This window comes from Zingiber officinale, chromosome 10B (genome assembly GCF_018446385.1).
Source record: "Zingiber officinale cultivar Zhangliang chromosome 10B, Zo_v1.1, whole genome shotgun sequence".
Lineage (NCBI taxonomy): Eukaryota > Viridiplantae > Streptophyta > Magnoliopsida > Zingiberales > Zingiberaceae > Zingiber > Zingiber officinale.
Genome location: NC_056005.1, coordinates 16697430 through 16711066, shown reverse-complemented (window position 1 = coordinate 16711066; position 13637 = coordinate 16697430). Strand labels below are relative to the sequence as shown.

The window sequence follows — 13637 nt, the reverse complement described above, 5'->3', positions numbered from 1 at the left end:
GATGAGCACACGCGAATGTTCCATTAGAGTAATAAATAAAGATGAATTTTATACGGAAATGACTCACTGCCAATAGCACAAATTAAATTTTATAAAACATTTGATGTAATGAAGCCATAGATTACAAAAGAAGAATGACCAGAGAAAATGCAATCCACCTCGTTCATATACACCATAGAGCAAACAACTTGAACAAAACCAAACTGAGAATAAAATCCCCTTTATTTCACTAAGCACGACGAAATGAATGGCTTGTCACTGATCAGCGAGTTCCACGAGTGTTGGGTGCATTGGGTGATGAAGATGATTTGGCCTTTGCAAAGTCGACCAAGTCTTTGAAGAGAGCGTCCTCTGACTTGGTTTGTCTGGCTGCAGGTGCCACATCCTGGCTTCTGAAGCTTTGTTGGTTATGATGTTGATCCAAACTTGAAGTATCGTGACTAAAAGATGAGTTCTGATATTGCATTAGAGGTGCACTGTAAGGAGATATGGCATCTCCACTAGATGAACCATGCTTCTGAAGCTCAAAAATCTGCTCTCTTTGGCTGTAATCCAGCACCTGGGGTGGCAGTGAACCAAGAGTCTGGGATTCCCAAGAAGCCTTCGGCAGTTCAACAGTGGATCTCTCTGCTTGAATAGGCTCATCGTATCTGGGCAAGTTAGAAGACTCCAGAAATGGAGCTGGATCAGAAGATTTGGATGGAGGTGGGGAAAGAGTGTGTTGCAGTGTGCTAACAGGAGCATCAAATGATTGTTCTGATCTGTAGGCATCACCACTCAGATAGTCTACCTTGCTTAACTCTGTGCCAATTGGCCTTGAAGGAGGAGGTGGGGGGAGAAGAGGGCTTGGTGATTTGGCACTAGAAACTTTTCTACCATTCCCAGTAGCACTGTCCCTTGAAGTCCTGGAGCAATGGAAAAGATGACATAAGCTGATTAAGTATGCATATTGCATCCATTTAAAGAAAATTTTGCTAAATTGCAGCTTAAAACTTGAAATTCTGAGACAACCTAATTTAACTTGGAATGAAGATAAATTCTCAGAATTGTCAATATAATAAGCTACATCAATTTCAGTACCAAGAAGCTAAAAATTAGCTACAAATATGTATGGAGTAAATGTTTAAACTTCAACTCACAGATCCAACCAAGTATACGAAAATAAATGTACCCAGTGAAAAAAGATAGTAATATCATTGCCAAGCAAACGTCCAATGATCCACCAAGTTCATGAATCACATCATTCTAAGTGCAACATATATCAACAACAAGCTAAACTATTTCATTTCTTTGGTATAATTGCACAAATTAACTTAAAAATATTTTTGACTGTTGGATGTAGTATTGAGTTTTTCCAGTTGATTAAGAAAGGATGTGTTTTATTTACAAATAGAAAAAACTTCCTTTCTTATTTTGCATTTTCTCTAGGATGCAGATGGATAATCTGTCCTCAAACAGGAGAAATATCTAGTTTTTGTTAAACCAAGAAACATTGGCCCAAAACATCACAGCTGATATACCCATAAGATCCAGAGACAAAAGCATACAATAGTTTGCATTCTTTTAACCCATAGCAACCAAGAGCATGAGAATGAAACTTGTTTACGACTTGGCCATCCTTTATGCTAACCAAGATTGAAAGACAGCAGTACATGTGTCATCAGATTCACACATCATTACACAAGCTTTAAGCTTATAGTCTGTGAAACATTAATTAGAATTACTAATTGAATCAGCAACCAAATGCATTAATGGTTATGGGACGGAGGGTAACCCCATCCAAATGAATAGTCACTTTGGATTACTAGGCATCTTGACCTGCTAGCAAAAATCCAGCATGAGAATCCTTGGTTTCACTTTCAGGAGGCGATTTAACTTGAACAAGATAACAAGTAACTCAATGGACTACGGATACTCCAACAGATGAAAACGCAAATCAGTAGCTAAAAAAAACATATTTTTATGATAATCTGTAACTTGCCAAGGTGAAGCAGTCGCAAGGAATAAAGAGTGTGCATGTGTAAATGGAAAATAGAAACAAAATGTACCACAAAAGATGTCAACACATTAATTCTTGCATTATATGTATGGTTTAAAATATCTTCAGCTTTTAGCAAAAAAAGCTTAGAATTTGCCTTAACAATTGGAATATTGTAACTTTAATTTAGCTGGGAATAGTTCAAAGGACACATCGCGGAGATGGAACAAAAGAGTTGAAAACTCAAAGGTAATGTTGGTTTTAATAAGAGTTCACATGAGACAATAGCATAAAATTTAATTTGCTGAAACCACACAAAAATATCACCTAGACAATAGTTTTAGAATATAATATAGATAATTCTGAGTTCATGTAAAACTAGATGCAGAAAGATGGCACGAGAGGAACAAAGAACCGTCTTAAATGATACCTGAGGGACAACTGAGAGAAATCATCCTCCGATTCATCATCCTCATGATTTACATTAATAATAGGCAAAGATGCAGCAACTGAAGGTACACCACTGCGAGTAGTTCCCTTGATGATACCATCATGTCGTTCAAGTACACGCTCAAGTTCGTCGTTAAGTGCTAGACCTTGACAAAGGAGTTCTTCATCCCTGCTCCATTTAAAATATTACAATAACATCATTGATTCAAAGAAGTCAACATTAATCCATACTGTTTTCACTTTTCTAGACATACCCAGTACTATTCACAAGAACCATGGCTCGCTTTTTATATGACTTGCATTGCTCAACAAGGTCAACAACAACTTCTTGCTTTATGTCCTGGCATGCAAAAGTATTTAATTCGTAAGGATGTATTATTTGTGATGCCTGACTTCTTTCTAAAAAGTCCCATGCAACAAGAATACGATATCCTGTGGCAATAAAAATCATATTCATAATACATGATCAATATTATTGCCCATGACCGAGTAAAACCACAAGTCTAAACTTTCTTATTTCCTTAACAGAAAAATAGGAAAGTGCACGAAGACATAACTTAACTTTGATTTCTAAAAGAGATAAAGTGAAACGTGTACCTCTTGGTTCTTAGGATCCAATGCATTGAGCACTTCAGATAAAACATCTGCTATTCCTCGAGCATTCTGAATGTCTTGCAAACTGCATCAAGATAATAGGTTGCCTCTAAATTGTAAACTTCACCAAAATTAAAGATTATAGATATGATGAAGGTTGAAGTAGTGGTCCTCGTAACCTTTTATCATGAGGCTAACTGATAAACAAATTATGTTTTATGCTCAAAATATAGAGAACATGATCAATACAGTAAGAGTAAATCTTAGCTGGTTGTTTTTTCCATGATTATGTTTTACTTGCTTATGCGGGATTTCTTACAATTTTATTCAACAAGTTATGTCCTGATAAACAAATTATGCTTTATCCTCCCAACTGTTGCGGATAAGTAATGCAGAAAAAAGTAAGAAAAAAATATATTGCCACATTCATTACACCTCCACAAGTCACCCACCAAACTCAGGATAACTTGTAATTCCTATTGGGTTAACAAAAATGGACAAAAAACATATTCTCCACGGAATAATTTCACTGCACAAACAACCAATTTATGTGGTTGCCATCATCTTGTTCCATCCCCTGCTCCCTTTCCTCCTTCAAGCCTCTCTTTACAGGTTTTTTCATGGTTGTTAATGTGTATTGAATTGGATTCAATAGAAAGAAAAATATTTTCTTCTAGTTTCTTTTTGCCCTTGTTATTTTCATTATTATCTTTTATCGTGGAATAACATGTCTTGCTCCTATTTTTCATGATTTTTAAAATATATCTAGATAATCAAGCACATGTTTCTCTAGGTTTAAACCAAATTAATATAATTGGCATGCTGCTTATCTTGATTCTTTGTAAACTCACCATCTCTAAAGCTTCATCCTAACAGTTCAATTTCTATAACAGTTAGGACTATCCTCATTCCAGAATATTTTCATTACTTCTAGCTATAAGAATTTGATATCATATATATGCATTTTCTGGAAAAACTAGATGCTACCATTTCTATGAAAAGATTCTTCTTAGTAGTTAGGTATGATGCATGAATAAAATAGTCGTTGACTAAAGAGAAGTTTTACACTATCATATCTAAACAAAATAAGCTTAACCTCTTCAGATAGAGCATCTTGGAGTATCATGTAAACTAAATACAAATTAATTCAGAAAGAGCACTAGAAATTCATATCTAGTGAGTACACACAGAATTCAACTAATTTTCCAAGAGTTCCACTAGTAAGAGCACTTTTGCCTTGGCCTTCTTTATCATTTTCAATTCATATCTTCCCAGAGTTCTCTTATAAAAAACAAAAAAGAAATGCATTTGATTTCCTACCTAGAAACAACTGCCCAATGTAACCTACTTCCAACAAAACGACATTCCTCAATATCATTGATGGTACTATATTTATGAGACCTAGTCCACAAGGTGATCCAGTAGAGCTTTGAGTAACTCATTTGTCAGAGTGATGGATCTATGGATCAGACATTTGGACCACATAGCTATCTTGGATCATTTAATTATTAAAGACAAATTATGTATACATGATAAAAAAAACAATTACAAATCTGAAAATGAAATAAAAACAATCCTCGCCAAATAAATTCAACTAGCCAAGTCAACCTGGGTTATCTTAATTTTGCCATGTGAAATAACCAGACTCGTTGGGGACATTTACTAGGATTTCCAGTTGCCTCAGTTGTGTAGTCTGGGTCTGAGAATTGTTTGCATGAACAGTTGATTTTGACTTTAGCACTACAATAGAAAGTACATAGTGGAGTTCAGTAGTAGAAATCATGATTTTTACACTTACACAATGTATAAATGTTCACGCTAGCTCCTAACAGTCTTAGAAGTAAATGATAAAAGAGAGAAAGAATTAAGTTAATCTAGTAAAACATAACATTAATTACATCCATGTAGAAGAGTTAAGACAGCTGAAACAGAAAACTTGTAGATAATTGAAAATGGTAAGCCAAAAACCTGAGAGCAGAAATTTCAGACTGAAGTGAAGCTTCTAAAGCAGCATTTTCATATACTGATGTAGCTGGTTGATGGGCTATAGGGTGTGTCGGAGGAGGGGTGAACAATGGCACAGCATTTTCTGTCCGGGGTGGAAATTCAACTCCAGCTGCCTAGATAAACAAAATGAAGGATTATTTGAAAAACTTGCTATGCTAGAAAACCACAACTGATCACAATAAATGAATACAGTACAGTCACACAAGCAAAATATGCTAGAAACTGAAACCAACATAAACCAACCATACATGACAAAAAATGTTAGCAGATAAGACTTGATGACAAAAAGAAAAGAACAATTATGTGTCTCATTCCAAGCTAAAAAGATACAAGAGAAACAAACACCCTTAATGCAGAAAATCTTATCAGATACAAAATACAAGACAAAAAATGAAAGGACTATGTAATCAACAGTGTTAGAAATTTCTATAAGAACAATTTTCCCTAATTCAAAGCACGTGATCTGAACCTATTTCAATGGTGAAAAAGAATTTATAAATTATAATACGTAAACAAGGGAATGAATTTCTATTGCCCCATTGATAAAAATACATTACTAATAGAAATTACATAGTTGTCTTATGGATAAATTTTTTAGAACTAAAAAACAAGTGATTATATTTGTTTTTAGTATATTAATAACATCAATATAAATTCTAAGAATATATTCAGTTGTTACGAAAATTAAAAGCAAAATGGCAATAAGGAATCATTGAACTTTCACATGAAAATGAATTTCAAAATTTCAGCAAACCAAATAGATATTAAAGGCCAAAGATGGAATTATCCCACATCCAGGGAATGATTTGTCACATTAGCTAGGCCAATAAAGCAAATAACCAGGTGCCAAATGGGGGTGGGGGTGGAAACATACCCTAAGTTCTTGGTATGCAGCATGATATTGAGGATATCTTCCTCCTGCCCCTCCAAAAGCATCCTGCCAGGTATCTATCAAGACTAATATCTTCTCTCTTACATTTAAGGCTGGCTGCAAACAGAAATTCAAACTAGAATTAGCATCATGGAGCAAAAGTGTAACGTCGAAAGAACTGATAACAAATCTGGTATGCTGAGTGATACTTACTTTTTTCTTTACAATTTTAACCATTTCATGCAAAATATCCCGCTCAACAATTTGTTGGTGAACAGTGTCTCCACAATTTTTACTTAGAGTTTCCAGCACCTAGTTGCCATTTTAAATGTTATAGCCACAAACTTGAGTATTACCAGCTCTTACACAGATATGTGTAATTTTCCATGAAATAAATAGCTAATCCAAAATTTAATTTCAGAGAACATACTCGGTCTCAAGTTCAGTAAGTACTTAATGTGAAATATTTTTTTCTTTACATGGAGCTACATAATCCATGGATGAATTAGAGGCTTGCAATGTCATACTATCATTACATAGACTTGTTGGAGCAATCAAACTCAAATGCAAAGATGATAGTAGTTCTTCCATAATTTTGAATTACATATAAGGGCAGTCCGGTACACGAAGTTCCCACTAGTGCAAGGTCTGAGGAAGGGTCAGACCACATTGGGTCTATTGTATGCAACCTTACTTTGCATTTTGCAAGAAACTGTTTCTGCGACTCGAATGCGTGGCCGCAAGCTCACATGGTAGCAACTTCACTGCGCCAAGGCTCCCCTTCATAATTTTGAATTACATATACTGCACAAATATGACTGACACAGCGCCTGATTTTATTCTATAGATATAAAGCTCTAGAAACAGGTAACATGGGGAAATTTTATATTTAGATTACAAAATAACAGCAATGAACTGCATAAACTCAAGCACCAACAGTTGAAGATGAATCTTTTCAAGATATGACAAATTTTAGCTGAAATAGAACATGTACTCACCGAAAGTGTCAGAAGTTGAACATTTGGGCTTTTGCTTCCAAGATTTTTCTTAAGTACCTTCAATGCATCCTTTGTTTGTCTACTCCTCAAAACAGAGATTTATGGAAGAGTTTTTCAGCAATGAACTTTTTCTTTCATTGGAACCAAACAACACAAAAAGAGAACTACAGCAATGAAGCACATGGAAATTAAAATGACAGTTTTTCCAGGAGCAAAAGTAATGTAACGAAGTTAGAATAGAGTAGAGTAAAGAAATTGTTCTAAATGTAATATATCCGGTATCATGTAAAGCAAGCTTGAAAATCTGCTTCATGGTTGTCTCTATTGTCATTTACTATCTAGAGTCACACATATTGGTTATGATTCAAGGTACCCTTATGTGAGGATAAATATTTGGAAGAAAAGATTAATTGAATCATTAAGAGTTACTTATAGAAGTATATTGGTAGAAACTAGAATTTTCTAAAGTATATAAACTGGTACAAAACGACTGTAGAAGAGAGTATACAAGAAGTAATTATTCATTGAATGCTTAAGCTGCAGTAAACATCCTAATTTCAAAGAAAAATGCTCACGTATATGTAAAATATCTATTTGTTTCATTCAAAAAGCAAATCTCCACAAGTTTCTGATAAATCTAACATTTGCATCTGACAGAAGTTTATACCTTTCTCAGAAACAAACAAATTGAACCAAGTTGGAGCTATTACAAACACAACAAAGGAGGCAATAGCAAACCGAAACCCTACCCAGGATCCATATTGAGAATGTCGCACAACTCTAAATTGATCGCCCAATCCGGGCCGATCAACATGTCGCTCGTCGCTCGCTCCGCACAGGCCGCAGCCATAGTCATCGCAACCGTACCTGCAACAGTCCTCCACCCATGCCCCAAAGATCAAATCAGTAATACCCCTCAATACAAAAATAAAAAAAGAAAGACAATACAAATCCTTCCAAGAACCCTAAAAAAACAAATTTTGAATTCAACCCAATAAACCAGATCAAATAAAACTCAATAACGCAGTAACCGGATCCCAATTTTCCTAATACACCAGGTGCCAAAGCATATCGATGGCGGAGGCAAAAGTCTCACCTTTGGGCCGTAGAGAGAGACAAGGGGAAGCTTTTCCTTGCTATCTGAGGAATTCTTATATGGAAGAAATTAAGAAGAGAAAGAGAGGTGGATTTAGCTCGTCATGGACGCCGACATTAATATAATATTATGAGGGGAGGGGAACAAGAAAACGAAGTCGCGAGATTGAATAGAAGGAAAAAACAAATAGTGAGCACGGACTTTCACCTCTTTCCGCGTGTTCTCTCAACTAGACCGTCTTGTTATAATTTTGTAAATATGCAGATATATTCTTTTTAATTAGGAAATTTCAGTGTATTCGTCTTCTTCGGAGTTTATACAGGAACAAAGGTCTGTAATTGTAGCGAGTTTACTTCGATGTTTTGAAAATCAAATCGAAAATACTACCAACCAGCCGGAAAAATAATAAAACAATTTATTTTTTTATATATGTAAAATCTTGTATAGGCATTTGATTGCTTTTATTAAATAATAATGAAAGTTTATTAATGAAATTATCAACTTAAAAGACAGCGTTACATTTATATTTTTAAATATATAAATATTAGTTTAAGATAAAATACATGATAACTTGTGTTTCTAAATATTTAATTTGTGATGAATTATAAAAAATTACACAGATACAATACTTTTAGGTGTTTAATAAAATTACTTGAGCAGTGTCAAACTGATTATCATTTTTTTTACTAAAAACATTTGGTCTTTATCTTCATACTAATTTTCTGAATTTTTTATAATATCTTGTATTTAAAACTTATCAACAAATAGTTATTTTCATAAATAACTTTTTGCATTAAAATTTCCATCAATTTGATTGAGAATCCATGTTTCTTGATTTAGATCTGCTTGCCTCCATCCTTGCAAAGAAACCCTAAAGTGGTGTCCTCCAGGTGCTCGTATTATTTAAGGCTCATAGGGATCATTAGTCCCAACATTGAGAATACAAATTTAACTATAACATCAGTAGATAACCTGGTGAAAAAAAAACAATTGGGATGCAAAATTAATAAACAAAATTAAAATGAAGTATTTTCATACTATTCAGACTCCATTTGCTGATTATTTTTAGCTACATGATGGATAACATACTAGCGTATTGAATTCAAAAAGAAATACAAAGACGATTGCGGATAGATTACAAGAGACAAAACGATGAATGATCGCTAATTATACCACTTGACTCGCTTGTGAATCTGCATGAGATTCATTTGCCAATGAAGAGGCGACCAAACAGACTGGAGAATCAAAGAACCATGAAGCATACCTTATTTGTAATACATCGTCCTTCTTACAATAATACATTTTTGGTGAAAATTCCTGTGAACAAGTGCTGCAGATGCCAGTCTAGAAAAAACTGAGGTTGGAGAAATATAGTAGCAGAAGTGATAATACTTATTTTAAGCATCAGCTTGTGAATTACCTTTTCAAGAAGAGAGCTATAGAACATTTGTGCACCAGAAGCAAACAATGATCCACCGCGTCTGACTGGTCAACTCTTGCAAACACACAACGAAAAAATCAAAAATATCGGAATGAAATATGGTCATCATCAATAATGCTTCCAACTGTCCGTCCAATCTTAAGAAGCAGCAGTTACAATTTCAAGACAAATGTTGTGCATATATATCAAAGGGGATTAACCAGTGGGATGGAGGTTAAATACATCACACCTTGAGGCACATTATAGTTGATGCTGCAAAAAAATGCCTTGACATAATGGTTGTTTTGGCAGCTAAAGGAGACACTACCCTTTGTCAAGTGCCTGCTAAACAAGATTTCAATGGCTGTCTCGCACTAAAAAGATCGCACTGTCCTAGAATTACTGTGTTGTTTTTGTGTCCTTTAGCCAAATCAGGTAGAAAGACATACGTGACCTAGTGATGACTTGTAATCATTCTCTATCCAAATAGGGTAGAAAGACCCAGATCACCTTGTTGTAGCTCCTTCCGCTGCTCTGCAAGTGGATCTGGGCTCTTCATTATTCTTCTTTGACGTCTGAAAATTAAAATGAAGCTCATGGATAGGTCACATATTGAAGAAAGTAGGGAAGCAGTTGTTTGGTTTATTTTTGCTGAACAACTTTACACACCGATCTTGAGCATGTTGAGCAGGAAAAGTAGGCATAAATTCTTTTGACTTTGGTAAAGGAACCTCCTGGAACCAGGGATGATTTAGAGCAGATTCTGCAGTTATTCGCTGCATTTATAAGTAGACAAGTTAATATTGCAAAATGAATAGTAATAACATTCAGTATTAGAATTGCCATGATGTCATGTTTTTTAGGGATATACCTTATCAGGGTTGTATGTCAAAAGTCTGTTTAATAAATCAAAACCAGCTTCAGAGAGGGTTGGACCACCAATAAAAGATGTGGGAGGAAACTTTTCACGCAGTTTATTATACCTGAAAAAAGAAATAATTTGGTGAATTAACTAAAATAATAAAAAACAATTCACCTAATTGAGAGCCACCAAAGCAAGCCATCAAACTTAGGCATAATCAACCATAGCTCTAGGCCTTGGGAAGAATGGTGTCAAAATGACCTAAACAAAGGCACAGATTTTCAAGATTCATGCAATAGTGAAACAAATACAGGATTAGAGACTCAATACTTACGGTTGCTTGACAAAGTTTACTTTAACACCAGGTAATTTAGCAAATCCAGGCCATATGCTTTCAGTAGGGGTACCAAGTGTCCTGAACATCTGTAATAAAGACTATATTAAAGGAGATAAACATAAAGTTAACTGTAGAAGATTGTTTTGAAGATAAACCTTGTCAAGTTGATCGCGCTCAGATTTCCCACAGAATAGTGGATCCTTTGATAGAAGCTCTGCCATTATGCACCCTAAAGACCACATGTCAATTGCAGTAGAATATTCTTTAGCTCCCAGTAGAAGTTCAGGCGCCCTATCACAACAAACGGTTAAGGGCATCAGGATTCAGAAATACACTGATTAAAAGCAATGGTGTTGTCTGATTACACAGACAGAGAATACTATCACACACACACACACACACACACAAAAAAAAAAAAAGAACCAGATGATCAAGGTATAAACAAAAGGAGCAGAGTATAAAGATCAAGTGCAACATACCTGTACCATAATGTAACGACCAAGGGAGTGTAAGGTTTCAATGGACTTCCATACTGGCGAGACAAACCAAAGTCGCATATCTTTAACTCTCCACGATTGTTCAAAAGAATATTTGATGTCTTCAAATCCCTGAAGGATAACTCATACATTAAATGACAAATAGAAAGAAATATTCTTCATCATTTGTCCCAACTATTTTGGGCTTAGCTACATGGATTTTATCTCCATCCTCCCATTGAACTTTATGCAAAGAGTATATCACTAGTAATTGAGAGGAATATATCTACAACATTATAAAGGTAGAAATTAGAATACCTATGTAGCACCCAGTTGTCATGAAGATACTTGACACCTGAAAACAGCTGCAACATCAAGCATTTTACCTCACTCTGACTAAAGGGTTGTTTCATAGTTTCCATCAATGCTTTCAAATCATGTTCCATATACTCCATAACCATAAAAATCTTGTCAACACTGTTACCTACTACAACTTCCTTAACGTCCACAATTGAAGGATGATGAAAAGACAACAAAATGTTTATCTCCCGAAGCGAGGTAAGAGGAAAACCCTCCTTTTCCTTTGCCATTTTAACTTTTTTCAATGCCACAATCTCCCCCGTCTTTTTATCCTTTGCTCTATAGACAACCCCATAGGTACCTTCATCTATTTTATTCAGTTTCTCAAACTCATCAACACTTCTACAACCTTGCAGCATGTTTATAGATCTTTTTGGTGGTTGTGCTGGTTCTGGTGTCTTGGACCTACCATCTTCTTCCTCGGAGTTGGTATCAGAAAGCTGATCACTTGTACTAGACTCAACACCATCAATGTTCAGATGATTGTTCCTATACAATTCAGCATCTATATCATCATATTCATCCTCTCTTGAATAAGATTTAGAAAAATCCACTCTAGAATTTTCTGAAATGATAACCTCACCTGGCTCAGGACTATCCACTTTCATATGCAAATGCTGCCCTGATGAACCAGAAGATAATGGGGTACTCTTTTTCATTTTGGGCACCACGACCGTGTTCAAACTTTCATCCCCGTCATTGACAGCACTATTCCCGTCTGCCCATCTGGAGATCGAAATACTCCAAGCAGGAGCAGGTTCATCTTCAAAATCATCCAACGACTTTGCCTCCTGATTATTACTTGCTAAGAGTGCTGGAGGTGAATCAACAGAGATATCTGCATCTGAAGGTGACGCATGACTACCAGATGGTCGAACTGAATCAATACAATGCTGTGGAATGAAGCCCAGGGGCCGTGGAGGCGGTGGAGGCAGTGTATGATTCTCAATCTTGGAGCTCTTACTGCTGGAATTGGCAACAGTTAATCGCTTACCATCATTCCTATCCCAAATGATAGGAGAGAATTTTCTCTTCCTGCTATCCATGGATGAGTTCCCATTCTCATGAATATTAATTTCATTCTCCCTTATCTTTGAAATAGGTGCTTCAATATCATCTGATCCGCTGCCACTGGACAACTCCCCAGTCTCTCGATCCACGTCTTTACCAGAGAGGTGGTTTATTTTCTGACTACTCTTGCTTCCCCCACTGAAGTTGCTCGAAAGAGGAGGGCGATAGGAATCATTAATCACTTCCCTACTCTTGAGGTTTCTTTGCGCAACTCCAATCTTATCACGCAAATCACGGTACGGGTGATCCCGGTCCTTATCGAGACCACCGTCACGTAGTCGATCGCGGTAATAATCCTTCCTCCCAGAGGGCTTCACATCCGCGTCGCGATCCCTGAACTCGTGATCACGGTACCTACTATGTCGACCAGCTGCCATAAGCAAGGAGCCAAGAAAACCCTAAAAAACCGGGTGTGGGCCGCGAAACCCTAGATCCAGAAAAGCGGCGAAAGCAAAGAGAAACCTTCCTAAATGCAGAAACAGAAACCTCTAATAGATCTCACAAACTCAAGATGTAACTAGATTCCGCTCAATACTCGGCAAGCTAGCAAACAACCAGAAAATTCAATGAATCTAAAGGCCCACAAGCGCCGACTGAGAAGGAACCGGGCACCAGAAGTAGTAGATAGGAGGGAGCGCCGGGGAAACAGACCTGAGCGGGTGAAGCGAGGATTCCCAGGGTCTATGCTGAGGGCGATGATGCCAAGTGAAAGAGCAGAAAGCTTGAGGCGATGCGCTTCGCAGAAGTCGCAAGGGAAGGTTGAGGCGGTGCTTTGTTTTTTTTATTGCCGAAGAGGAACACTAGTTTGCTTAGCGAATCGGATCTGGTTTCCAACTTGGCCATGAATATCTTACGGCTGTATACCTTCAAAAATCCGATAAGGCGTGACGAGTTAGTTAAAAGCATCCACATTGGGACGTGGATGCTCTGAATTTACGGATGAGAGGATTATCTATTTTATGGATTGATCTATTTTAATAGATCTTATCATTTAAATCCATCATAATCTATTAATTATAAATAATAGATCATCTTTTGATCTGTAATTTACGTGCTAGAACATTCCGCCTGCCTTTGGTGGTATTGAGGAATCTTCAATTTTTTTTAAATTATTAAA

General features: G+C 36.2%; 2 protein-coding genes across 11 annotated transcripts; both read right to left on the bottom strand.

The window, feature by feature from the left end:
* Positions 1-73: 73 nt before the first annotated feature.
* LOC122029315 (TOM1-like protein 3) lies at positions 74-8211 on the bottom strand. 2 transcript variants are annotated; one of them, XM_042588256.1, is made up of 10 exons: positions 7995-8211; positions 7648-7776; positions 6899-6977; positions 6114-6212; positions 5904-6017; positions 4991-5142; positions 3026-3107; positions 2683-2768; positions 2409-2597; positions 74-905 (listed from the first exon to the last, which is right to left on the bottom strand). In XM_042588256.1, the coding sequence occupies exons 2-10, from the start codon at positions 7752-7754 to the stop codon at positions 263-265; spliced, it is 1551 nt and encodes a 516-aa protein (XP_042444190.1). In that variant the 5' UTR covers positions 7755-7776; positions 7995-8211; the 3' UTR covers positions 74-262. The 2 variants fall into 2 exon arrangements, with proteins under 2 accessions (XP_042444190.1, XP_042444189.1); XM_042588255.1 differs by having other exon boundaries at positions 7648-7765; positions 7995-8210.
* Positions 8212-8997: 786 nt separating this feature from the next.
* LOC122028696 (cyclin-dependent kinase G-2-like) lies at positions 8998-13298 on the bottom strand. Of its 9 annotated transcripts, none has more exons than XM_042587550.1 (10): positions 11408-13297; positions 11093-11221; positions 10769-10904; positions 10611-10699; positions 10286-10397; positions 10084-10190; positions 9864-9989; positions 9415-9759; positions 9259-9338; positions 8998-9187 (listed from the first exon to the last, which is right to left on the bottom strand). In XM_042587550.1, exons 1-7 carry the CDS (start codon positions 12895-12897, stop codon positions 9893-9895), a joined length of 2160 nt encoding a protein of 719 aa, XP_042443484.1. In that variant the 5' UTR covers positions 12898-13297; the 3' UTR covers positions 8998-9187; positions 9259-9338; positions 9415-9759; positions 9864-9892. The 9 variants fall into 9 exon arrangements, with proteins under 9 accessions (XP_042443484.1, XP_042443483.1, XP_042443482.1 ...); XM_042587549.1 differs by having other exon boundaries at positions 9415-9756; XM_042587548.1 differs by having other exon boundaries at positions 9415-9989; positions 11408-13063; positions 13172-13290.
* Between the last annotated feature and the right edge of the window lie 339 nt (positions 13299-13637).

Coding starts and splice junctions, on each gene's coding strand:
- LOC122029315 (XM_042588256.1), bottom strand. CDS start 7,754: ATGACTATGGCTGCGGCCTGTGCGGAGCGAGCGACGAGCGACATGTTG. Junction 6,978..7,647: donor ATTCTCAATATGGATCCTGG/GTAGGGTTTCGG, acceptor TTTGAGGAGTAG/ACAAACAAAGGATGCATTGA. Junction 2,769..3,025: donor TGGATCCTAAGAACCAAGAG/GTACACGTTTCA, acceptor TTTGCATGCCAG/GACATAAAGCAAGAAGTTGT.
- LOC122028696 (XM_042587546.1), bottom strand. CDS start 12,897: ATGGCAGCTGGTCGACATAGTAGGTACCGTGATCACGAGTTCAGGGAT. Junction 10,700..10,768: donor AGCGCGATCAACTTGACAAG/GTTTATCTTCAA, acceptor TCTTTATTACAG/ATGTTCAGGACACTTGGTAC. Junction 10,398..10,610: donor GTAAACTTTGTCAAGCAACC/GTAAGTATTGAG, acceptor TTCTTTTTTCAG/GTATAATAAACTGCGTGAAA.